General features: G+C 50.2%; 1 protein-coding gene across 1 annotated transcript in view; it reads right to left on the bottom strand.

Annotated features, from left to right (window-relative positions):
- Nucleotides 1–24,379, bottom strand: part of EP400 (E1A binding protein p400) — an 81,885-nt gene that overhangs the window by 8,033 nt on the left and 49,473 nt on the right. The window contains exons 25-49 of the mRNA XM_006874083.1: nt 24,320–24,374; nt 22,469–22,633; nt 21,369–21,536; nt 20,561–20,655; nt 19,939–20,159; nt 13,755–13,957; nt 13,513–13,682; nt 12,664–12,860; nt 10,010–10,121; nt 9,788–9,931; nt 9,486–9,644; nt 9,203–9,286; nt 8,347–8,475; nt 8,020–8,064; nt 7,783–7,936; nt 7,346–7,587; nt 7,069–7,242; nt 6,646–6,782; nt 6,508–6,564; nt 6,050–6,128; nt 5,684–5,935; nt 5,081–5,126; nt 4,896–5,005; nt 3,718–3,925; nt 3,451–3,611 (exon numbers count right to left, since the gene is read on the bottom strand). Coding sequence (XP_006874145.1) covers nt 3,451–3,611; nt 3,718–3,925; nt 4,896–5,005; nt 5,081–5,126; nt 5,684–5,935; nt 6,050–6,128; nt 6,508–6,564; nt 6,646–6,782; nt 7,069–7,242; nt 7,346–7,587; nt 7,783–7,936; nt 8,020–8,064; nt 8,347–8,475; nt 9,203–9,286; nt 9,486–9,644; nt 9,788–9,931; nt 10,010–10,121; nt 12,664–12,860; nt 13,513–13,682; nt 13,755–13,957; nt 19,939–20,159; nt 20,561–20,655; nt 21,369–21,536; nt 22,469–22,633; nt 24,320–24,374 — 3,567 coding nt within the window. The remainder of the gene's footprint in view (nt 1–3,450; nt 3,612–3,717; nt 3,926–4,895; nt 5,006–5,080; nt 5,127–5,683; nt 5,936–6,049; nt 6,129–6,507; nt 6,565–6,645; nt 6,783–7,068; nt 7,243–7,345; nt 7,588–7,782; nt 7,937–8,019; nt 8,065–8,346; nt 8,476–9,202; nt 9,287–9,485; nt 9,645–9,787; nt 9,932–10,009; nt 10,122–12,663; nt 12,861–13,512; nt 13,683–13,754; nt 13,958–19,938; nt 20,160–20,560; nt 20,656–21,368; nt 21,537–22,468; nt 22,634–24,319; nt 24,375–24,379) is intronic.

Genomic DNA, 24,379 nt, shown 5'->3' with positions numbered 1-24,379 from the left:
TTCTCCTCTCCCACAGTACACTATTTTCTCCTCTCCCACAGTACACTATTTTCCTCTTTTTTTTTTTTCCCAGTTGTTGCTTGTTTTTATTTCTTCTTTCTCCTTTATTATTTTCTCTTTTCCCTGTTGGTTGTTTGTTTATCCTGTTTTGTTTTCTTGTGGGTATGTGTGTGTTTGTGGTTCTCCTCTTTCACAATCGACAAGACACAGCAAGCGTGTCCGTGCAGCGCAGCACAACTCTTCCCTCTGCAGCTCCGCCCACTAGGCAAGAGCCAATAGCAGCTCCTGTACCATCTCACCAACAACAGACAGCAGCCAACTCCAGTCAAACACATCCTACACTCAGGTGGACATGCTGCCATTTGGTGAGAACGTGAACACCACTGTCAATGAAATGCAAACACAATACCACCACAGTGCCCTGGAAAGAACAGACAATTTTAGCTTACACACAAAAAAACCGAGAGAGAATTGCTTAAACAAATGACCAAGATACAGAGCCAGAAAATGTTTCTGAGAAAGAAAAAGTAATGGAACTAACTGGGAAAGAATTCAAAAGAATGATAGTTAAGTACTTTCAGAGGATTGACAAAGAGCAAGGAAAGCAAGAAGGACACAGGAACAACTTTAGAAGAATTCAAGAAAACAGTACAAGAACAGACAGACAAAATACATGCAAAATTTGAAATAATACAAAACCTGCAATTAGCTATCCAGAAGACTAATACTAAGATTACAGAAACGGACAAACATTGAAAGGGCATAGGAGTAGATCTGAAGTAATGGAAGTCCGAATCAGTGAGCTTGAAGAGAAATCTCCCAATACTAGTATGCTAAAAGAACAATCAGAAAATAAAAGATTGAAAAAATTAGAAGAAAGCCTGAGGTTTATGTGGGATACCAGGAAGGGGAATAACTTACAGGTGACTGGGATTCTAGAACAGAATGACACAAAAAGCACAGAGAAAGTGGTTTCAGAGTTGTTGAAAGAAAACTTCCTTAACCTCAGGAAAGATGAGAAGAGAAACAAAGAAGCTGAAAAAACTCCAAACAGGATAGATTAAAAAAATCCCTAAGACATAGTGTAATCAAATGCTACAAAATCAAATACAAGAAGAGAATCCTGAGAGCAGCTCAGGGAAAACCAGAAAATGACCTAGAAAAGGGAACCAGTAAGACTAAACTGTGATTTCTCAGCAGAGATCATGCAGGCAAGCAAACAACCAATGGGATGGCATATACAAAACCCTGAATGAAAAAACTGCCAACCAAGAATCATATACCTGGCAAAGCTGTCCCTCAAATACGATGGCAAAATTAAGACTTTTCAGATAAATAGAAACTAAATGAGTTTGTAATAACCAGACCAACTTCACAGGAAATACGTGACAGGTGTTCTTTGGACTGAGAACCCACAACAGCAGACACAACCAGATATTAACACACATGACATCACCACCCAGCATTCAATCAGGATACAGAAGAATTTACAGTAAAACAAACCTGTAAGACCGAAAATAGGGCACCAGAGATACCAATTTATGCTAAAGACAACTACAGAGCAAACAGAGGGAATAGTGTAGATATAGAACTGCCAAAGGATGAGGAATTAGATTTCGAGATTAAACATTGTTTTAAAGAGTGAAAAATAAACTCAGTGGAGAAAACTATGTGGAACAAAGAAAGCAGCAGAACCGGGGGACACACACACACATACAAGAAAACTACACACAGCAAAAGAAACAGATCTCAATGCATACCTATCGATAATTAAACTAAATGTCAATGGATTAAATGCACCAGTCATGAGACAGAGCAACAGAATGCATAAGAAAACAGGATTCTTCAATATGCTGTGTACAAGTGACACATGAAGAAGATGGAGACAGCCTAAATGCCTATCAACAGGAGAACATTTATACTAACTTTAGTATGCACACAAGGGAAAACTATGCGACACTGAAAACTATCGAGAAATCTGTATGTAAAACATCCCTCAATGTGAGTGAACCTGCAGGACATTAAGCTGAGTGATAATGTTGTTGTTGTTGTTAGGTGCCAACTCACAGCGACCCTATGCACAACAGAATAAAACACAGCCCGTTCCTGGGAGTGATATTAGTCAATCACAAAAGGACAAATATTGTATCAGATCACTGTTATAAAAAGCTAATAAAAAGTTTTCTTCATTAAAGAAGCATTCTATGATGGTCACAGGGGGTGGGGGGGACTTATTCACAGACTAGAGGGCAGATGCATGTTAACATGGGTGACAGGGCAGATGAGGTTAGCAGACAAAAGAAGAAGGTAGTGGGAGGCACGGGGAGGAATGCAATTGAGGTAAATACTGTTAACCCTTGGTACATGGAGGGGGGTTGCAATCATTGTAATGAAGCAAAGTATACAATTTGTTGAATGTGAAACTGATGGTCTGCCCTGCAAACCTACTTAATTTGCAAGAAAACGTTAAAAAAAAAAAAAGAGAGAGAGAGAGAAACAGCACACCATCCAAGAAATCTACAAAGAGTGGCTCTGAGGGGGTGAGTAGAGCTCATGGTAAATTACCCAGGCCCATATCTCTCACAAACAGGTCAATTTAATGTCATGCCAGTACATTTTTAAACAGTCTCAGGGGACTGGACCTTCCTGAACATTACAAATGTAAGACATTTATCAGTCCCAGGGGGTTAGCCCAACAGTCCCCAAATGACTATCAATTAAGCGCCACATGTTTAAGAGGTCAAGAAATCAAGCTCTCAAGAGATGATTTCAGAAAATACTTTGCTCAAGAAACATGCTAATTTCTCCTAGAAAAGCTACGCTGAATTGTTGGTGAATACCAGACTCCTAGTGTGGCACTGGACTGTGAACCACAGATAGGCAGTTCAAACCCACCAGCTGCTCCTAGGAGCCTATAACAAGGTCGCTATGAGTTGAAACCGACTTTGGCATTTACCAACAGCAACTTACAGGAGCATGAAAACGGCTGGACCCTGACTGGCTGGGAATAGGGGTGAGGAATGAAGGCTAGGCAGTGCGTCTGGAACAGGACAAGTTTTGTCATGTGTGCATGCGTGTGTGCATACGTACACATGTTTGTGGGTGAGGAGCACTCACTCACTTCAGCTACTTGACAAGCCACCCCCTACTCGGCCAGATCCTTGATCGTGGGCCAGTGATGGTCTTACTGAGCACAGAGCAATGGAACTTTCCATGGGGATGGGCTAGCCGAGGACTGGCTAGACCGAGGGGTCTGTCAACAGAGGCCCCACCATTTCTCACACATTCAGTGAGAATGCACATGGAGGGCACCAAGAAGAAGCCATACACACACACAGAGACACCCACCCCCACAGACACACACGGACACACAGCTGAGCACCTACACAGTGGACTCTGAGGGGGACTACCCTTTGCAGACATGTGTGGTGGATTTCGGGAGATGCTCACCGGCGTCAGCTTTCCAACGGTTTTGATCTGGGCTGGTGACTGGGCCTGGCCCTGGATCTGTGGGGGCTGCACTTGAGAGGGTGGTGGTGGCGGTGGCGGCTGCCGGAGAAGCTGGAAGTGTGTGGGCGTGATGGGCTTCCCCGCTGCTGCAAAGCAGGTGGCTAGTCAGACCTGGCTGCGGGGTCCCCTTAGGCCCTCTGCAACCCTAAACAGTAAGGTCAAGGATCAGCAGGGGTGGGGTGGGAGAGAAAGGGAGGACACCTTTACCTTGAGACACCTGGGTCACCAGAGACCGGGCCGGGGCCTGCACAGGTGTCAGGTTGGTGGTCACCACTGCTGGGGTGGTAACAGACGTGACCGCCCGTACCCCCTGAGTCGTTGCCATAGACACCAATTCTGTGGTAGCTGTGGCAGGGGAGCCCACAGCTCGGGGCTGGGTGTGGACCACCTGGGCCGGCGTGGAGCCTCCAGACGTCTAGAAAAGAATGCGGGGGGGGAGGGGGCTTTCAGGGGGGTGTTGCTAGGAGGCCCATGATGCAACAGCCCTCTGACCAATGCAGGGTGCTGTAAGGCTGTAAGAAGTCTGAGACACAAGCACAGGCAACCATGGCTCCAAGCAGAGTGCTCCCAAGGTTGAGAGGCAGCCCAAAGCACCATCCAGAAGGCAGTCTGCTGCCTCCATGCCACTCAGACGCTGCTCCCAAGAAGAGTGGTTAGCAACTGCTGACGAGCCACTAGACACGTGTGCCCACCCCAACGCATACAATCCAGCTCCTGACGTCCAGCACGGCTCCTCAGTCCCATTGGCTCAGGGTCCACAGGCACCTGGACTTGAGGTTTTGCCTGAAGGTGGGACGCCATCTGCCCTTCCTCTCAAGTCCTCGCCTCTTGACCAGCAATGGAAGCAGCAGCCCAGATGGCAGAGGCACAGACTCTCAGAGCCAGAGCCTGGGAGCCACCCTCTGCCTCATCCCTCAGCAAGCTGCTGACAAATCCTAGTGACTCGACCTGGGACACTCAAGAGCAGGCAGTGAATCCCGGCCTAGTACCCCTGTGTGCAGGCTGAATGTCGTCCAGGTCTGCCCCTGCTGTTCCCACACCTGAGGCCAGACATCCCCGTACAAGTGACCTCTTCCTGCCTTGTGCCCCACTGGCCTTCACCTCACACACTACCACACCTCCACCTTGTCTGCATTACCCCATGTGCGTGCTAACTGCTAGGTGGCACACTTCTGACCCTCGTGCAGTGTGAGGACAGAGTCCCCAGCGCCTGGAAGGTTCTTACGGACCATGCTGACTGACGAGCTACTTGAAACATCTCACAGGCCTCTAGCAAGGACCAGCAGCCACGTTCCTCACAGAAGGAAGGCTTTTAAACAAACCAATGACTTCCCTGGGCACCGACAGAGGGGACCACCCAGTGCTCAAGGGCAAGGACTACTCACAGGGAGAGCGCCCGGTGTCACGGGGGAGGCGAGTCGCTTGTTGATGGACTGGAAAGTGGTGGCGGGCATGCTGGCGATGGTGTTCACAATGACGTTCCCACTCACGGTGCCTGCAGGGAGATGCTGGTGAGCAAACAGGACGAGAGAACCAAGGGCAGAGGCAGGCGTACTTACTCTCTCCTTACCAGCGGGTATGCTCGTTCCGGTGACTGACGTCTTGATGGTTCCCGCCTGTGTGAGGAAGAGAGTTGAACTTCCTGTGTCCACTCTGTCACCAACAGAATCGACACCCCGTGTGACACCCACCCACAAGCAAACAGTCACACGCACCAAGTCAAATGGGGACTCCTCAGCCCCAGACCACCTTCTCCCCTCACAGTGTGTGCGTACACCAGCACTCTGCTCTGACAGCCTACTCAGTAAACTACACGGTTTCTGTGTAGGTGAACACACGTGTACGTGTTCTCAGGAGAACGGGCCGGGCCTAGCAGAGTTCGCATGTTGTCACCAGTAGTGACCGCTCTGTGCATCTGCAGGGAGACTATGTGGGGTGTCTGTCCAGAGACCCTTCAAACCCCAAACTCCTCCTTCACTGCAATGAGGGCTGCCTGGGCTTCCCTGGGCGTCTGCTGAGGTAGATGACTGCCCCAGAGGCGTGGTGGCAGAGGGAGGGTGTGAGCAAGCACAACCCTCCCCAGACAGCCGGGCCTCCTCCTGACCTCGCAGAGGACGGTCTGCAGGCCGAGGACAACAGAAGCCCCTCTGTCTACACGTGGACACCTGCTCACCAGCACAGCGGTGCTGCCTCCCGTGGTTATCGCTGGCTGCGTCTTTGGCTGTGACTGCACGGGCTGCGGCTGCGGTGGGGGCTGGGCCTGGGCCTGGGCAGGGCCCGCTGGCTGGCCGGTGGGCTGCTGACTGCTGACTGGCTGGGGCTGGGGCAGGGGCGGTGGCTGCTGAGGCTGCGGTGGTGGTGGTGGCGGCTGCTGCGGAGGCTGAGCCACAGCTGGCTGCTGGGCCTTCTGCTGATCTGCTAGGGCCTAGCTCCGGAAGGGAGGGACAAGCGTGGTGAGGAACCAGGCCCTGAGCGGGCACTGCTCTGTGACACCCCGCCCCCCCACCCCTGGGAAGAGTCATGACCCAAGAAGACAGACCTTCTTCTCTTTGGCAATCCGCTCTGCTCGAAGAGACGCAACCTGGATTGGGGGCAGGGGCTTGTCATAGTTGATCCCGCTGAAAAATAAAAGCAAGAAAATGAGATCGTGTTGTTGCTGTCATTGTTATGTGCCAACGAGTTGGTTCTTATTCACAGTGGGTCTGTAGAGGGCTTCCAAAGGCTGGCTGGTGGGTATGAACCTGCAACCAGCAGTACAATGTTGCCCTCTCCAGTGCCAGGACCCCAAGGGTAAGTGTGCTACAAGGAGAGCGCGTTTCCCAGTAAGTGCGCTCAGCCACACCTCCCCCGGATTGTGTTTCCTGTTCTCCCTGTGAGGGCTGTGCCCCTCCACCACCATAGACTGGCGCTGGCCCTGCCCACTCACACGCCTCAGCCCACACTGCCGTCCCCTGGACAGCGTGGTCAGCCCCAATTGTAGACGAGGTCTGTGAGTACCTTTCTGCCAGCACAGAGGCATGCTTGGGATTTTTCTGGAAGGGGTTCATGCCGAGCCTGTGGAGAGGAGAGGAGCACAATGACTGAGCACAGAAAACAGGAGGAGGCAGTCAGCCCAGCCCCCGCTCTGCAACGCACAGCGGCTTGATGGGGGGACTCCGCTTGCCCGCAGTCATCTTCATCAGGTCGAAGTGGCTGGTGTACAGCTGCGTGTGCGTGGCGTTCTCATCCTGGGCATAGATCTGACTTGTGCGCAGAGGACGGTTGTTTTTACTCTGCAACAAAGTGGACGACAGGTCAGACTGCGCAGCAGTAGACGCGGCTGGGAACAGCCCCCTGACCGGCAGTGCATCCCAAGGGGCCTGATGGCACCTGCAGCTGGTTCAGGCTCCGGGAGTCCCTGACCTGCTGGATGAGCTGAAACTGTGTCACCTCCAGTGAAGGGCCACCAAGCCCCCAGGAGTGACAGTACCTGCCCTCCGGAGGCTCTGGAGAGGACAAGCTCTCCACAACAGTGCGCCCGCTCTGCCCGAGACAGTCCCCAGCATTGGTGGCTCTCACCTTCCCCTCCTCTCTGGGGATGATGACGTTCTCGTAGCGGTTCCGGCACTGTTTGGAGGAGCGATAAACGCGGCTGCACGAGTTTACCACATCGCTGACGAGGTCCCAGTTGGGTGTGTGGGCAGGCGACATGATCGTCAGGTTCAGGGGGAGCTCTAGCAGCTGCTTCACGGCCTGAAGACGGGGGTGTGGAGACACCATGGGTTGCAGTCAGCTTGGCCTCGCACCACCCACGACACTGTGTGTACAGTCGGAGGGACCCCCGTGCGAACGTCACCTGCAGGAGCGCCCAGTCCTCACTGATGAGCCACTCGGGGCTGTCCTGGCCCGACTCGGTGGCGGCTTTGGCGAAAGTCGGCAGGGGCTTGGCGAACGGCGTCTGTTGCTTCAGCAGGATGTTCTTCTTCTGATCCTTGCCCTCACGGCGCATCTTCAGCAGGCCCGGGGTGGCGCGGTCAAACAGGGAGCGGGGCGGGACAACCGCCTCCCCATGCCGTTGCTTCTTCTTCCTACCAGCAGCTGTAAACAGTGCACCTCAGGGTGGCTCGCAAGGGGCAAGCAGGAAGTCAGCACCACACAGGGAAACGAGGAAACGGAGACCACCACCAAAGTCCCCACTGCTAAGGACGTCCCCCGTAGACAAAAGCAAAACGGGAGGCCATGCCCCTGGCTTGAGAGAGGCATGGCACAGCCTCGGGGACTCGGGACGTGTACCTGAGGGGTCCGTTTTGTGACGCTTCCGCTCCTTCCTCACGTATACGGGGGGCAGCTTGGATTCGGGGATGGGTGTGGCTTCATACATGAGGCACATCACTGAGTCAATGTAGATATCATTGTCGTCTTGTGGGGGCGTGGGCGGTGTCCACAGCTGTGCACACAGTGGGAATTGCGTGAGCTGTGTAGCTAACAAGAAGCTGGCCAACACACACAGACATACATGGGCTCACTCACCGGCATGATTTCCGTCTGCCCATCCGCATCTTCGTAGATGTATTCCTATGGGAAACATGGAGTCGAACTTACTAAGACATATGAAATGCCCTTAAGACAAGTCTGACCGGTGTCACTGTTCACGAGATTCAGAGTGCTTTGAAGTTACCACTACGAGTCACCCAGCCACAGACTCCAACGGAGTGTCAACTAGTAGGAAATCAAGCCTTAAAAATCTATTCGAGTGTTTTGATGGAAGGAGTAAAAGGACCAGGACATGCTCCCCTGGGAACACAGCTCTCGCACCACCAGAGCACAGGTGAGCACCGGCAACAGGTGGGAACACACCATGTTGTAGGCGTCGCCCCGAGTGTACGTGAGCAGCTCCTCCTGGGGCCCCTCGTCTCGTGCCGCCCTCTCCTGCAGGGCCTTAGCATTCCGGGTCTCCCATTCCTTCATCGACGCCAGGGCCACTTCCTGCGGGAAGAGTGACAGACAATGTGCTCCATGAGTCCCGCTCACCCTTTCTGAACCCTGCAAGGCTCAGAGAAACCTCTACTTCTCTGGGTCACAAGCTGAGTCTGGCTTGTCCACTGTGACATGCTCACAAGGTCCCCACTTCCTTCAAACCCACAGCCCTCTACAGAACACTAAACCCTAAACCAAACCCTAAACCAAACCCACTGGCACCGAATAGATTCGGACTGATAACAACCTTAGTGAGGGTTTCTAAGAGTGTAATTTTTTACAGAAGCAGACAGCAGCATCTTCCTCCTGAGGACCAGCTGACCTGGTGGTCCCATACCTAACCCACAGTGCCACCAGGGCTCCCTGCTCAGATACCAAGTGTGTCTCACAGCAACTGAAATCAAGGGAAATCTAACCCAGATGGGTGCTCACACAGGGTTGGTTCTGTGAGTTCCTCACTTCAAGTTAGTTTCCATATAGGTAGCTTTGTCTTTATTTCATCAAGTCTATGCAAAGCAACTTGTTGGTGGTGGTTTTAAGTGCTAGCGAGTCGGTTCCAACCCATAGTGACCCTGTAGAGGGTTTCCAAGGAGCAGCTGGTGGGTTTGAACCATTGATCTTGCGGTTCAAACTGACCTGGCAGTCCAGTGCATTAATCCACACTGCCACACCAGGACTCCAAAACAGAATTCCAGATTCTGTCTATGTTCAAATGACCAAAAGCAGATTCCCTTACCTCACTGGTTCTCTCTTTCTCTTGTTCAATAGAAGTGTGGAATAATTCCAGGTAATTCAGAGCATACTTCTCAATGGGGGTGAGCTGTTCCAACACACGTTTTTGAACAGTATTAATAGCAAGGTACTAAGATTGAGAGCCTTGTGACCCGCCCACCCCCCCCCATGTCCCTGAAGAATTTCAACCACAGAGGGCAGAAGAGGCATTCACAAACGAGCTGGCACAATATGTAGCTACAATGAAGAACAATCAGATTTCAGTACAATAGAGACGCTCCCCAAACCTGTTCCATGAAGTCAGCCAGTTCCTCCAACTGTGAAGGCTCCTCCCTGAGTCTGGGGCGGTCTTCGTCTGACAACGACACATCAGTCCTTGCTCCTGATGCGGCCTCCTCAGAGGATTTCTCTGCATCCTCCTCCAGATACTCGAGACTTTTGAGAGCCTGGAGGGTTCATGCTGAGATTACTTTGAGATGTTTGGGAAAAGAGGGAGTTTTGAAAGTGCCGACCTACACACCAAGTCAATGTACAGGGCGTTGGTTTAGGGTCAGAGTTCAGGTCAGGACAGGCACAGCCACAGTCTCACCTCTATGAACGGCCTTGCGATTTTGGGCGCAATGGTCTCTGTGGCAGAAGGCTCCTGGGAGAGGACCACAAACTCCTCTGCCTTCACTGGGAAGCCCGCATCCTCCATGGGAGAGTATACCTCAAACAGCTCCTGAATTGTGCGCTGTGGGAGACCAGGGGCATCTTACAGTGCTCCCACCACCCGGTCCCTCCCGCAGTGTCCCTGTCCACACGGTGGTACCTGAGTCAGGAAAGCCATGGAGTAGTCATTGCCCTGAGCAGCCACCTCTCGGATCAAGTCTTTAGTACCGTTCTTCAGCAGCTTCTCCTCAATGGAGTTGCCGCTCACAAGTCTACAAACAAACAGCCACAGTGACTACCAAGCCTCCACGAGCATCTCTGCTGCTGAGGAGGCCCCTGAGGCTTCACCGCCTAGTCTGGGCACTTGCAGCTCAGTTATCTAGACCATCCTGTTTGCTGTCTCCATCTCCTAGGAAGCCAGCGGTAACAGCCGGACAAGCATGCTTCCTTCCATACCTTTCTCTCTGCTTTCATCGTGCCTACTTTAGGCAGAGGCGTGGGGCATCAATGTGGCATCACTGGGTGTGGGTCTGAGACTTCCTTTCTCACGTAACAGCAGGTTACAGTAGCTCCTATGGGTCGCGGGTGCAGCCTCAACCCCATCCTAACGATGCACACAGCTGGCCCATGTGCCCTCAACACAGGTGAAGCTGTAATGGGGTCTCACCAGCCACAAGCCCAAGGCCCAGATGCCAGCCTGTGGCACTCTCCACTCCACCACCTGACAACTCCATGGAGGGTAACTGAGCACCTTCGTGTGTCTGCAGCCACACAGAGCTGCCTGGGGCTAATCTTACTGTCTTCCCCCATCAGGCCAGTTCTGATGCCACGGGGCTGTGATGACATGAGAAATTGATAAGAACCAGTTAAACTTGTTATCTGTCATGAGAACTGTGGTAACTGTGGCGCTGTGGGTTCATGCGCCAGACTGCAAAGCTGTTGGAACTGCAAGGTCGGCTGTTCAAGCTCACCAGCTGCTCCTCGGAAACCCTACACAGGGTCGCTATGGGTCAGCACCGACTCAACAGCACTTCACAACAACAACTTCCCAATCTAAGGTTTGCCTATGAACTGTGCCTGTAGTGTTTTTGTTTTACTTAATACTTAGGTGTTTATTTCATTACAGTCAAATATATCTGCACGTACTTTGGCGTTCTGCTTGGTTCAAATGATTTCTTCAAATCAGTACTGTCTCAGAAATAGTGTTGTGAGGCTTCTGCGTAATTTTTTTACATGCAAGGTCTCATCCACGGGACAGCGTTGTATTTAGAAAGCAGGTAACAAGAGTGCCAACCCGAACCTTCCCCACAAACAGCGGAGCTGGCTCACCACTTAGGCTGACCCCCATCCATCATTTGTAGCACACGAACCAACCCTTGTATGGGGTTCTTCTCCAGGCAATGTGTGTGTCTCAGCCTCTGTTCTGATGCCACTGGGGTGTGGCAGGTCCCGGTGCTGTGGCGGAACATTCAGTCCCATACTCCCAGTGCTCAATCTTTCCTCAGCACTTGTTGGCCATTATCAGACATGCTTCACTCCAAGTAAGTGTGAAAATCATTTTATCCCACTATGTGCTCACAGAAAGAGCTCTGGTACCATAGTGGTTATGAATTGGACTGCTCACCTCAGGGTCAGCAGTTCAAAACTACCAGCTGTTACTGGGAGAAAGATGAGGTTTTCTGCTCCCGTAAAGATGTACAGCCTCGGAAACCCTGTACAGCGCCGCTATGAGGCGGAACCAACTCCATGGCACATGACAACAATAATAAATGTGCTAACATTCATAATATTGCTTTGTGGAGAGTTCATATATGCATGAGTCTTCCTGTCGAAAAACAGCACACTTTTCTCTGTCAGCTCTGGCCCATGTCCTTGAACATCCGTTACTTCTTCGTCCTGTACCTTTACAGCTAAGGTGAAGAAATCAGCTTCTCCATGTCTTCTAGTAACTTCTAAGGGCAGACAGTGAGGAAGGGGAATACACTGGAGCAGTTCTGCACCACAGCACGGTCTGGGCTGTCACCTTCAGGGATGGAGCTTGCCAGGTTGTTCTTTGATGGGTGAGAACAGTCAATCTTTGGGTCGGAAGCTGATTCCAAACCATTCATGCCACCCAGGCTCTTATTTACTGAGCTAGACACTCACTCACCTATGAGGGGAGTCAACAAGACCCCCAAACTATGAAGCACTGCTGCCTAATGGGCCCTCCCTCCAGGCCTCTCCACGTCTACAGGAAGTGCTTCAACTGTCTACCATTTCCCCAGAGAGTTCTGTGCTCTTCCACTGATACGACATCACAACAGGAGTGTGGGCCTGCTGGAAGTACTCCAATCGTGTCTCTTCTCAACATTCTCAAGTTTGGGGTAAGGACAGCCTTTATTACCCTTACAGCACGAGAGGCACACTATCATGATGCCACCTGCCTGACCTCTTCCTCACCAGTATAGTTTCCAACTTTCTTTATACAGCTTCCTAATCCTCCAGTGATCATCCTGTGTTCTTTCAGAAGGCCCTCACTCACAAAGCTATAAGGAGGTTAGTGCACTGGAAAGGAAGGCAGACTTCTCCAGCAGACACGTCTAAGGACTGCAGGACTTCCTGAACCACACCTCTCTGGGACTCTGGGAAGCCTGCATCCTGCAGGTCAGTGCACGTCACCTGTATATGTGAATGTCCCTGCAGGTCAGTGCGCGTCACCTGTATATGTGACTGTCCCTGCAGGTCAGTGCGCGTCACCTGTATATGTGAATGTCCCTGCAGGTCAGTGCGTGTCACCTGTATATGTGAATGTCCCTGCAGGTCAGTGTGTGTCACCTGTATATGTGAATGTCCTTGCAGCGCCCAATCCTGTCGCACCACTCCTGGGCCTTAGCGTCCATCACTGGGTTGAGGTCGTTGTCGTAGAACACTACCGTGTCTGCCTCCACAAGGTTTACACCTGTGGAGCGGCTGTGAGTTGACAGGATGGCACAAAAGATCCGCCGGTCTCTGTTGAAGCTCCTCATCAGCTCCTAATTAAGAGACACACTCAAGTCACGAATACTAACATATACGGGGAAACTTGGGATCTGTTCTGTGCTTCCACAAAGAAACTGCTTCCTTTACGTCCATATGACAGACATCCATGCCAATGTTAGAAGCATTTCCCGCTCTTTCTGGCTCCTCTCAGCATCTGCACCTGCTTGTAAAACTAAGGCACATCCCTCGTCTCCAGCAACAGGCGCACCAACAGCAGTTCTGATACCACAAGCACTGTCAGCTCAGTGTGTAGGCCCCAGAAGAAATCAGATTCTTCCTGAGGAGGGACACGAGCGTTCTCATCTATCCTCAGGCAATGCCAGGGTTCTACAGGTGAGAAGCCCCCGGAGTAAGGCTGAGGAAGTCAAGAGAGAGAAAACTCCGGGCTCTACAGCTAGAAGCCCCTGACACTGGGTTACCTGTACCACGGTGCCACACTGTATACCTGGCTTGTGATGAAAAGTGGTAAAAGAATAAAACAAAAGGACTTTTTTTGTGGAAGTTTAATTAGATTATACCAGTCTCCCCCGTCCAATGTAGGGACATCTTATGCCAGCAGTGAACTCACATAACTGTTAGCAACAGGAATAGGCCACTGCCGTCACCACCAACCAATGGTAACTGAGTCACCAGCTCTCCTCTCACCTGCCGCTGTTGGCTGTTGGCGTTCTCATCGATTCTTACGTAGGTGAGGTAATGGAAGTTCAGGAACTTCTCCAGGATGTCCAACATGAATATCATCTGTGACAAGATGAGCACACGACGTCCTTCTGACTTCAGCTTCTGAAGCAGGATCGCCAATGCTTCTAGCTTTCCTACAAAGGAGATGGCGTTGAGCACATGTCCTGCTCCCAAAGGCACGGCAGGCCACAAGGTGCTCGCCATACCTGAGTCCTGCTGCACCAGCCGGAGCTCGGGGAAGTGCAGCAGACGGAGCGCTGTGAGCTGCTGCAGCTGCTGGAAGTAGGGCGCCGCGCGCTCACGCAGGCAGTGCCGGAACACCTTCATCCGGTGGCTGTACGAGGAGGGCGGCCTCGCTACCCGCAAGGACGGTGCAGCCGTCACCACAGGGGGTATCACACATGCCACCCTAGAAGAAGACAACATGGTTGGTGTGCGGTCCCCACCCTGGGACAGCAGAGCCTCTGTAGGAAGGGTCCACAGAAGCTGCAGCAGTAGGCCAGTCTGTGGTCAGCATGACAACTAGCCCATGCACTCCTGTGTCCTTCACCTACCGTGGATGTGCGACAGGGCCCACGAGGTGACCGTGACTGGTGCAGGCTAAGCTGGGCAGCTCTACTGCCCTCCAATGGGTGACTAAACCCTGAGCCTGAGGAACAGGGCTCGTAAACACAGGAACGTGTAGTTGTGTAGGCAGCCCACTCTGACTACACATCTCTTTTGAAGACGTTTGGGGACTCAGGTGCTGCCCCCTGGCTGGCCCAGGAGTTGATCCTGGAGCTGCTGATCTGGGAGGCTGGGCCTTGCTGAGCTTCCACCTCCCTGCTCACCTCTAAATGGCACCACACCAGTCAGATCCTCTATGACTTGCTCCAGGCTAAATAGTTGTCAGTAGGACTTTTACAAGACCAAAGACTTCTTCGTTGCAAATATCTTTTTTAAGCAACATAAAAGACGACTGTACACATGGACCTCACCAGATGGCATACACAGAGAGCAAACTGATGAAATCTGTGGAAAGACACAGTGGAAAAGCTCCATATCATCAGCCAAAACAGTAGCATCAGACGAAGAGGAGAAGAGCAACTGCCAAGTGGTGTGTCTGTGTGGAAGCTGCTGAGGCCCAAAGGGCTGGGAGCTGGAGGCTGTCTGGAAACTTTATGGATATTGAATACTGAAACATGATGAAAAGCACCAGAATATCCTCAGCTATAGTGCCGGGAGATGAGCCCCTCAGGTTGGAAGACACTGAAAATATAACTGGGAAAGAGCTGCTCACTCAAAGGAGAGCTGACCGTGATGGCGCCAATGAAGTAAAGCCCGCGGGAACTTCATTTGCTGAGAGGGCACAACTCAAAATGAAGAGAAATAGCTGTCAACATCCATTCGTAATTGGAACGTGGCATGGACGAAGTATGAATCTAGGAAGATTGGAAATTGTCAAAAATGAAATAAATGGAAGGCATAAACATCGATAACCCAGGCGTTAGTGAGCTGAAATGGACTGGCACTGGCCATTTTAAATCTGACAATCACATGGTTTACTATGTAGGGAATGGCAAACCGAATAGGAATGGCATCACATTCATCACCAAAAAGAACATTTCAAGATCTGTCTTGAAGTACAACACTGTCTGTGACAGGATAATATCTATATGTCTACAAGAAAGACCAGTCAATACAACTATTATATAAATTTACACACCAACCACTAAAGCCAATAATGATAAAAATGAAGAATTCTACCAGCTTCTTCAGTTGGAAACTGATCAAACATGAAATCAAGATGTATTGATAATTATTGGTGATTGGAATGCAAAGGTTGGAAACAAAGAGGAAGGATCAGTAGCTGGAAAATATGGTCTTGGTAATAGAAATGATGCTGGAGATCACATGACAGAATTTTACATGACCAAAGACTTCATTGCAAATATCTTTTTTAAGCAACATAAAAGACGACTGTACACATGGACCTCACCAGATGGCATACACAGAGAGCAAACTGATGAAATCTGTGGAAAGACACAGTGGAAAAGCTCCATATCATCAGCGAAAACAAGGCGGGGGCAGACTGGGGAACAGACCATCAGTTGCTCATATGCAAGTTCAGGCTGAAGGTGAAGAAAATGAAAAGAAGTCTGTCCACGAGAACCAACATATGACCTTGAATATTATCCTACCTGAATTTAGAGGCCATTTCAAGAACAAATTTGATGCATGAGAGACAAAGATCAGAAGACTTAAGGAATGATATCAAGAATGTCATACAGGAAGAAACCAAAATGCCATTAAGAAGACAAGAAAGAAGGAAAAGACCAAAATGGATGTCAGAAGAGACTCTGAAACTTGCTCTCCAGTGTAGAGATGCTAAAGCAAAGAGAAGACATGAGGAGGAAAGAGAGCTGAACAGAAATTTCAAAGGTCAGCTCGAGAAGACAAAGCCAAATATTTTAACAAAATGTACGAAGACCTGGAGTTAGAAAACCAAAATGGAAGCATAACATGGTCAGCATTTCTAAAGCTGAGGGAACTGATGACAAAATTTAAGCCTTGACTTAATATAACCTACGGACAAAATGTGTGGCGCTGTGGTTAATGCACTGGTCAGCAAAGTTGTTTGACCTGCAAGGTCAGGAGTTCAAACTCACCAGTCACTCCTTGGAAACCCTATACAGGGTTGTTATGGGTCGGAACAGACTCGGTGGCACTCCAACAACAACAACATGGACACAACACTGAATGATGCAGGAAGCATCAAAGGAATGAAAGAATAGAGAGTCACTGAAAGAAAACCAAAACCCAAAAGGTCAATGTTCATCCACTTCAGGAGGCAGCCAGTGACACTAAAGGAAGAAGTCCAAAGTGCACTGAAGACACTGGCAAAGAACAACAAGGTTCCGGGAATTGATAAGAGTACAAACGGAAATCTTTCAGCAAACTGATGCAGCACTAGAGGCCCTCATTCAGCTAAGTCAAGAAACTTGACCAACTCAATGGGGAGATCCCTAACTGTGCCCATTCCAGAGTGACCCAACGGAATGTGGGGTCATTAATATCACATGCAAGTAAAATGTCCCTAAAGATAATTCCAAAATGGCTATAACAGTACATTGACAAAGAACTGTCCGAGCTTCAGGCTGGAATCAGAAGAGGCTGTAGAACAAGGGATGCCACTGCTGAAGTCCGATGGATCTTGGCTGAAAGTAGGAAGAACATCTATTAGAAAGATGTCTCCCTGTGCTTTACTGACTGTGGAAAGGCTTTCGACTGTGTGGGTCATGACAAGCTATGGACCACATTGCAGAGAATGAGTTTTCCGAAACACTTAATTATGCTCATGAGGAACCTGTACACAGATGTAGAAAAGAAAAAGGGAACACTGAATGGTTTAATATTAGGAAAGGTGTGTGGCAGGGTTGTATTCATTCATCATATTTACTCAGTCTGTATGCTGAGCACATAAACTGAGAAGCTGGATTATAATAAGAAGAATGTGGCATCAGGATTGGAGGCAAACGCATTAACAACCTGCAACATGCAGATGACACAATCTTGCTTGCTGAAAGTGAAGAGGACTTAACCTACTGATGAAGATCAAAGACCACAGTCTTTGGTATGGGCTGTACTTCAATGTAAAGAAAACAAACATCTTCACAACTGGACCAATAAACAACATCCATATAAATGGAAAAAACAATGAAGTTGTCAAAGACTTCATTTTGCTTGATCAACTACCAACACTCATGGAAGTAGCAGTCACGATATCAAACGACATGTTACAGTATGCAAATCTGATACACGAGATCTCTTTCAAGTGTTCAAGAGCAAAGATGTCATTTTGAGGACTAAGGTGCGCATGACCCCAGCCATGGTATTTTCAACAGTCTCAGACATATGTGAAAGCTGGACCGTGAATAAGGAAGCCCAGAGAAGAATTGATGCCTTTGACTTACGGTGCTGCAGAAGAGTATTAAAGATCCCATGTGCTGTCAAAAGAACAAACAAATCTGTGTTGGAAGAAGTACAGACGGAGTGCTCCTTGGAACTTAAGATGGTCAGACTTCACCTCTCATACTTCAGACATATCATCAGGAGGGACCAGCCCCTGGAAAAGGCCATCATGCTTCGTAAAGTGGAGGGTTAGAGAAAAAAAGGAAGACCTGAACAAGATGGACTGGCACAGTGGCAGCAGCAACAGGTTCAGGTATAGCAATGATGTGAACATGGCGCAGAACTGGGCAAGGTGTTGTTCTAGTGTGCACAGCGTCACTATGAGTTGGTACCAACTTGACGGCACCTACCAACAACAGACCAAGCTCATGGATAGGAAGACTTAACATTGTAAAAATGCCAACACTACCCAAAGCAATCTATAGCAGCAATTGCTAAGAAGGTGCAGGACTGGGTGGTATTTTGTTCTGTTGGAGCCAACTTGACAGCACTTAACAACAACTAATAAGTGCATCAAAAGACTTTATCCAAAGAGTAAAAAGTAAACCAACAGACTGGGGAAAAAATTTTGACACAGTATATCAACAAGGGACTAACATAAAATTTGTAGAAAACTACAACACCTCTAACAAGACAAAGGCAAATAACCCAATTGAAAAATGGGCACAGGACATGAACAAACCCTTCACCAAAGACAACCAGACAACCAACAAACATGAAGAAATGCTTACGATCATTAGCTAAGCTGAAACGACAATGAGGTGCGATTTCACAGCAGCATTAACAACAAAGTTAAAAAAAGAGAGAAAGCAACAAATGCTGACCAGGGCGTAGAGAGACTGGGTGGGAGTCTCCTACAGTGCTGGAGGGACTTTACAATCTTCCAACCACTATGGAGAACAGCATGGCACTTCCTCAGAATGCAGGAAACAGAAACCCGAAGCAGAGCAAGAGAAGAAATATGGACACTAACGTTCACTGTAGCACTATTCACAAGAGCAGAGAGATGGAGCCAGCCTAAATGCCCTTCACCGTAAGCATGGAGAAATGAATGTTGGCACAGACACGTAATGAAATACTATGCTACCCTGAAGAATAATGATGACTCTGCGAAAACACTTCATAACATGGAGGAACCTGGAGGACATTACGCTGAGAGAAATAAGTTTATCACCGAACGACAAGTATTGTTGGAGACCACTATTGAAACAACTCAAGAAAAGGTTTTCATACTAAAAGGAACGTTCGTTGGTGATTACCAGAGGTGGGAAGGAAGGGAGAGTAATTCAATGGTTATAGAGTAGACACGCGTTAACTCGGGCGACAGAGAGCAATGTACGAGAAGGGGGAGGGCAGTGTACAAGACGGGGGAGGTTGGCAGATGAATGAGGTAGACAGGTGAATACACAGGGAGGTATGCAAGGGCTAAAGGGAATAGGGGTAAACTGCGATATATATGCAACCGTAGAACAAGTGTTCTATGTGTAGATACATGAACAGAGACGGGGTATGGAATAGTGGGGTATATGTATATATATATGTATGTGTATGTGTGTATGTATGTATATGTATGTGTATGTGTATGTATATGTATGTATATGTGTATGTATGTATGTGTGTGTATGTATATGTATATATATGTATATGTATATGCATGTATATGTATGTGTATGTATATGTATATGTATGTATATATATGTATATGTATATGATACGGCGCTGTGGGTTAATGCGCCAGACTGCAAAGCCGTTTGAACTGCAAGGTCGGTATTTCAAGCTGCTCCTCGGAAACCCTATACAGGGTTGCTATGGGTTGGAATTGACTCAACGGCACTTCACTAACACAACAACAGTACATATATATATATGTATGTATGTATGTATTTATGTATGTATGTATGTACTTATATACCCCACAATCATGTAAAGTATGAAAGAAGGTTATTTGTACATGGGGAACCACAGGGAGGAGGCGGGACAACTGCTGATGCATGGCAGGAACTGCAATCACTGAGATGTAACTGTACGATTTGTTGAAGGTAATCTGACAATCTTGTCTGTAAACCTTCACTTAATTCACTATAAAAAGTATTTAAAAAGAAAACAGGTTTTCAAAAAGGGTAAAATGGATAGAATCATCACCAGTACAATGAGCCGTTTGTCTGTACATCAAATTTGGCACAAGTGTCCAGCTTTGTAGCCAAGAACACCCAGGTAAGCCTGAGGTAGTCACACTGCCTAGAAGAGACCTGCAGGCATCCCTGAAGGTGGGTGCCAGAGAAAATCTCTCTAGTAGAGCCCAGAAAGAAACAGGGTGAATCTGATCCTAAGTGTTTTAAAAGAAGACAGACATGAAAACCCATGGAAAAACTTCCCGGAATAAGATGGACACGACTGTCCAAGTACAACAAAGTTAAGAGCAGCTACAGGTGAGCATACCTGTCTACAACATCCTGCAGGGACTCTCGACGTCGGCTCAGTGTCAAAACCAGCTCACTCCTGGTGCTAGAGGGTCCTGTCCCCTGGCCGAGGGCACCCCACGTGACCAGGGAACAGACCCCCAGTAGGTCTCGGCCATAGACAGGCATTCGGGAGCAGCGCCGCTCGTTGACAAGGAAGATCTGGTCCACCCGTTCCTTCAGGAGTCTGGTCCTTTCCTCCTTTGTTGGAAACAGTGTGAGAAAACGGTCAGTACAGACCCACCCCAGATCACCTTTCCCACAGCACAGCAATGCCCCTCATGTACAGTGACGCTGCAGAGCAAATGCAGGTGGCACAGGAGGCTTGGTCTGCAGTACACAGGGATGTGGAGGTGTTGGGAGAAACCAGGGCCTTCCCTTACCAGTCTGAGGAGCATCACTCAGACACAGCTCTTGCTGGTGCCCAGAAGGACTTCCAGGGGAGTACAAAACATAAGAGAGATCATGAAGCAGCTGCTCCATTTCCTCTATTAGGAAAAGCGGCGTTTCAGAACGCAGATGCGCGCAAAGGAAATGTGCCTTTCAGAGTCTGCAGTGTGGCAGGCATACGGCTGGAGGTGGCATACACCAGTGAATGGTACCTGGGTCGGAGCGCCAAGGGGTGAGGCTGGTTTGGGGGCCATCCCGGATTCCCCTGCAGCTACAGGGTTAACTGCCACTCGACCTGGAACACCAGCTGCAAACACAAAACGGGGTATCGGAAAGGGACCCTACCAACTCACACGACTGGCTGTGTTACAGGCCCAGTTCAGGAAGGACCCTGATGATATATGGCTCTGACACAGACAGATGAGAGCCTCCTGACTCAGCCATGTCAAGCGACAACTTGACAACTACCACAGGCAAAAAAGGAAATCGATGCTCAGGGTCATGAAAATGGAGACAGCAGTCCATCAAAGGAAAAAAACCATTTGAGCAAACAAGGCGTATCCCATTTGTCACAGTCTTCTGAGAGAGGAAAGCTAGCTCCAGGCTGGGTCAGAAAACAGCCCCACTGAGGGCAGGCTCTGCCCGAGAGCAGGACGGAGCTGGCCTGGGTGTGCACACCACCTCTGACAGCCAGCCAGCTAACCAGCGAGCCAGCCAACCAGCCAGCCAGCCAATCAGCCAGCCAGCCAGCCAGCCTCTCATGCTTCTAACCTGCTCGAATGACCATGGACGCCAGACTCCAGTCAGCATCCTGAGGAGCCTTGCTCTATTCAGCTGCCACCTTGAAGGCAGAGGGAAGAATCGGGCAAGGACAGCATTATGACCCAGTGCTATGGGAGCAAAGAACCCCAGGGCCGACGCGGCATCCCAAGGCGGGAGATCAGTTATCTGCACTCCTTTCAGAGGACCCCAGAAAGATGTGTGACAAGTACTTCCTCCACCCAGGGCGCTGTACTGTACCTTGTGGGGCCAGGGGCGTGGGAGCCGGGGTGCTGGTTGGGGGTTTTCCTCCAAGGGCATTGAGGGCGCCGTGCACAGCTCCCGCCTGAGACACAGTCTGCATGACCACGGGGCCCGGAGGCCGCAGGTAGGGCTGCCCGGGGGCTGACACGATCTGGAGCACACTGCCTGCCATCAGATGGAGCACAGGACGGAGTCAGCACCCGGCGGCACTGAGGCCCGCAGGCCTGTGATCAGAGGCAGCACAGACCACACGGCTCACCCACACTCAATCCCAGTCAAGTCCACACAGACCTACGGGTTAGCTACTCAGAGAGGAATGCAGAAAGAAGAAAAACCCCAAGAACAGAGTCCACGTCGCCTGCTGCTGGGCTGGCCATGCTAGCAGCAGCGGGGAGGCCAAACCCAGCCCCCTACAGCATGTGTCTGCACAACGAGAGACGACAGTGACACCTCAGGACGGTGGCCTGCTAGGACTCTTCAGGAGCTGCATGCTCTCAGTCTTGTCTGCAATTCGGGAAGACTGTCTCCCATGATGCTTAGAGAACAGAGTCACCCCAAGACAGGAAGGGGCCCTGTCTGTGGGCATCCTGGGGCCTCACACAAGTTGCTGCCAGAGGACGCGCGTTCAGTGTACTGCCTAGAGCCTGTCCCTTGGAATGAGTCAATGCAAAGGAGATTCTGCCCAAGGAGAAGAGAAGGCTCAGGGCCAAGGGCTGCTGGTGGTCACAGGAGTGGTTTGTGACAAGTCTCTCGCTCCAGCTCATTTGAGAACAGGCATGAAAAATAAGTACTGCTCTTGGCCTAAGGGCCAGGGGCCAGAATCACAGCCTGCTCAAGAGAGAAGCCCGTTCCCCCATATCACTTCCTGTGAAGTGTTTACAATTCATCTCACACAAAAATACGAAAACAGCAGGCTTGGCTTAAACACAGGTGCCTCTTTTCAAAGGGCAGACAGTAGCAATGAGTATCACGTAAGCAACCTGAGTCAGGCAGCAGGCCAACGCTGTAGTGAAACGTACCAATGCCACGTGCACACCAGCAGCCTGAAGCTGAGCGGCCAGACACCCACTTAGTGCTGCATTGTGGTGGCGTCTTACCTTGCAGTTGCAGGGGCTGGCCCGCCGTCAGCTGCCGGAGCTGGTTGTGTGACAAGGTGAACTTGTTCCCCTGGAACTGCAGCGTCACGGGTGTCTCAGGTTGGGCGACACGGTTCTGCGTCCCTGCGATGGATGCCAGCTGAGCGATTTTCACCACCTCACCACCTGGGCAGACGCAGTGGAGAGACGAGTCAGTACTGCTCTGGGAGGAGCGTGAGCCTGCTACGCGGTGGACACTTGGTGTGTGCGGTGACTGTCTACAGTGGACTCGAGCGTCACAAGGCCGTGCACCGACACTGCTTCCCGCCACTCTCAGAAAAGAACTACTTCCACAGGAAAGAGAAATCAGTTAAGAAGCAATATCAGATTCTAATAGTTAGCTGACTAAAACCGTGGTGGTAGGTGTCTTAGATGTTGGATATTAAGATTAAACTAAACAAGCTTCCTAGGAACATTTTACTCTTCTCCCCACACACTAAGAAAAGCGGCAGACATCTATTTGCAAAACCCTTGGAGAGATCCGAGAATTTTCAGAGTGTGGGAAAGGCTGGAGATCCACTGGCGCTCACTGAGGCAAATCAGGGTACGTGGCTACAGATCACCCACACCCAGGACCTTTCGTGGCCTGGGACACACTGCGGTGTGTGAACGCACACGCAGCCTCCCACACGGGGACTCCACCAACCTCGAATGCAGGCGCCATCTGTGGCGTCTCTGCAGAGGAGCCAGGCTCAATCCGTCATGAGCATGTGCTCAGTGGTGGCCTCGGAGAGGTAGCCCCTATGGCTGTAGCTCAGCATCAGGCTGACGAGGCTCAGACCCCACAGCTGTTGTTCCTGCCCGAATGTTCCTCCCCAGAGAACCCCAGCCAGAATCAGAGTAGTTAGTGAAACGATACGAAGAAGAGTTAGTGGAAGGCTGAGAATCACAAGTCTGAAGCTCTCTGCCCACAGACACGCAGGACAGGGAATGAACTGAAAAGGGGCCAGCCTGTGACGGACCACAGAAATGTGGCCCTACTGCTGGCCCTCCACTGCTCCCAAACAGGGGAGACAGCCCGAGGAGAATGGGCCACAGTCCCCTCACCCAACAAGAGCCCTGAGGTACAGCCATGTTCCTCCTCCCAGGGAGACATTGCCCTACGAAAACGGGCAATGGGCAAGGCTTTTCTCCCCCCAAAAAACCACCGGGGAGATTCCTCTATTTGCTGGCAATGGAAGAGACTTATCCCAAAAGAAAACAGGTCTGATGCCGGCATCTCACACCATCACGTGACTCTTCCATCTTCCCAGAAAGTCCTTGACACAAAGAACCAAAGCCCCTGGGGCAGCATTTGAACAACCACACAATCCCTAAGACATGCTGTCCAAGGCCTTCCCACAGCAGAAGGATTCAGGAGACTGGGCAGCTCTAGAGATGGACGAATCGCAGGGGCTACTAAAGTTCTGCCATTAAGAACAGAAATTCATTAAGGCTGGTATGACTTCATTACTGACTAGCTATGAGAGCTCTCATTCCACTAAGTGTGGGGCTGCGTGAGGACTATAAGAGCTGATGGTGTTTGGGGCCTTCCCGTTTATGAGCAGAGCCCTACTGTGAGTGTGAGCACCGTCAGCTGCGCGCCAGCAGTGCAGGTGGGCACGAGGACAGCAGAGTGGACATGTAGGAGAGAGGAGGACAGGAAGAGAAGGGCAGGGCTGCTGCTCCAAAGAGGCCACACCCACCTCTGGTGGCCAGGTCAGGGACAGACAAGGAGCAGAAGAACAGGAAAGGCCCCTCACTCACGCCAGTGTTCACGGAACCATTCCTCTGGGTCAGAGGGCAGAGACCTGGGAAGGCGAGGCCACTTACTCGGCAACCGAGCCTGGGCCTGGGCGGTCAGCACCAGCCTCGGGGGCAGTGCACTCTGCG

This window comes from Chrysochloris asiatica, unplaced genomic scaffold (assembly GCF_000296735.1).
Source record: "Chrysochloris asiatica unplaced genomic scaffold, ChrAsi1.0 scaffold00261, whole genome shotgun sequence".
Taxonomy (NCBI): Eukaryota; Metazoa; Chordata; class Mammalia; order Afrosoricida; family Chrysochloridae; genus Chrysochloris; species Chrysochloris asiatica.
The sequence above is the reverse complement of the archived record's forward strand: the minus strand, read 5'-3'. Positions and strand labels throughout refer to the sequence as shown.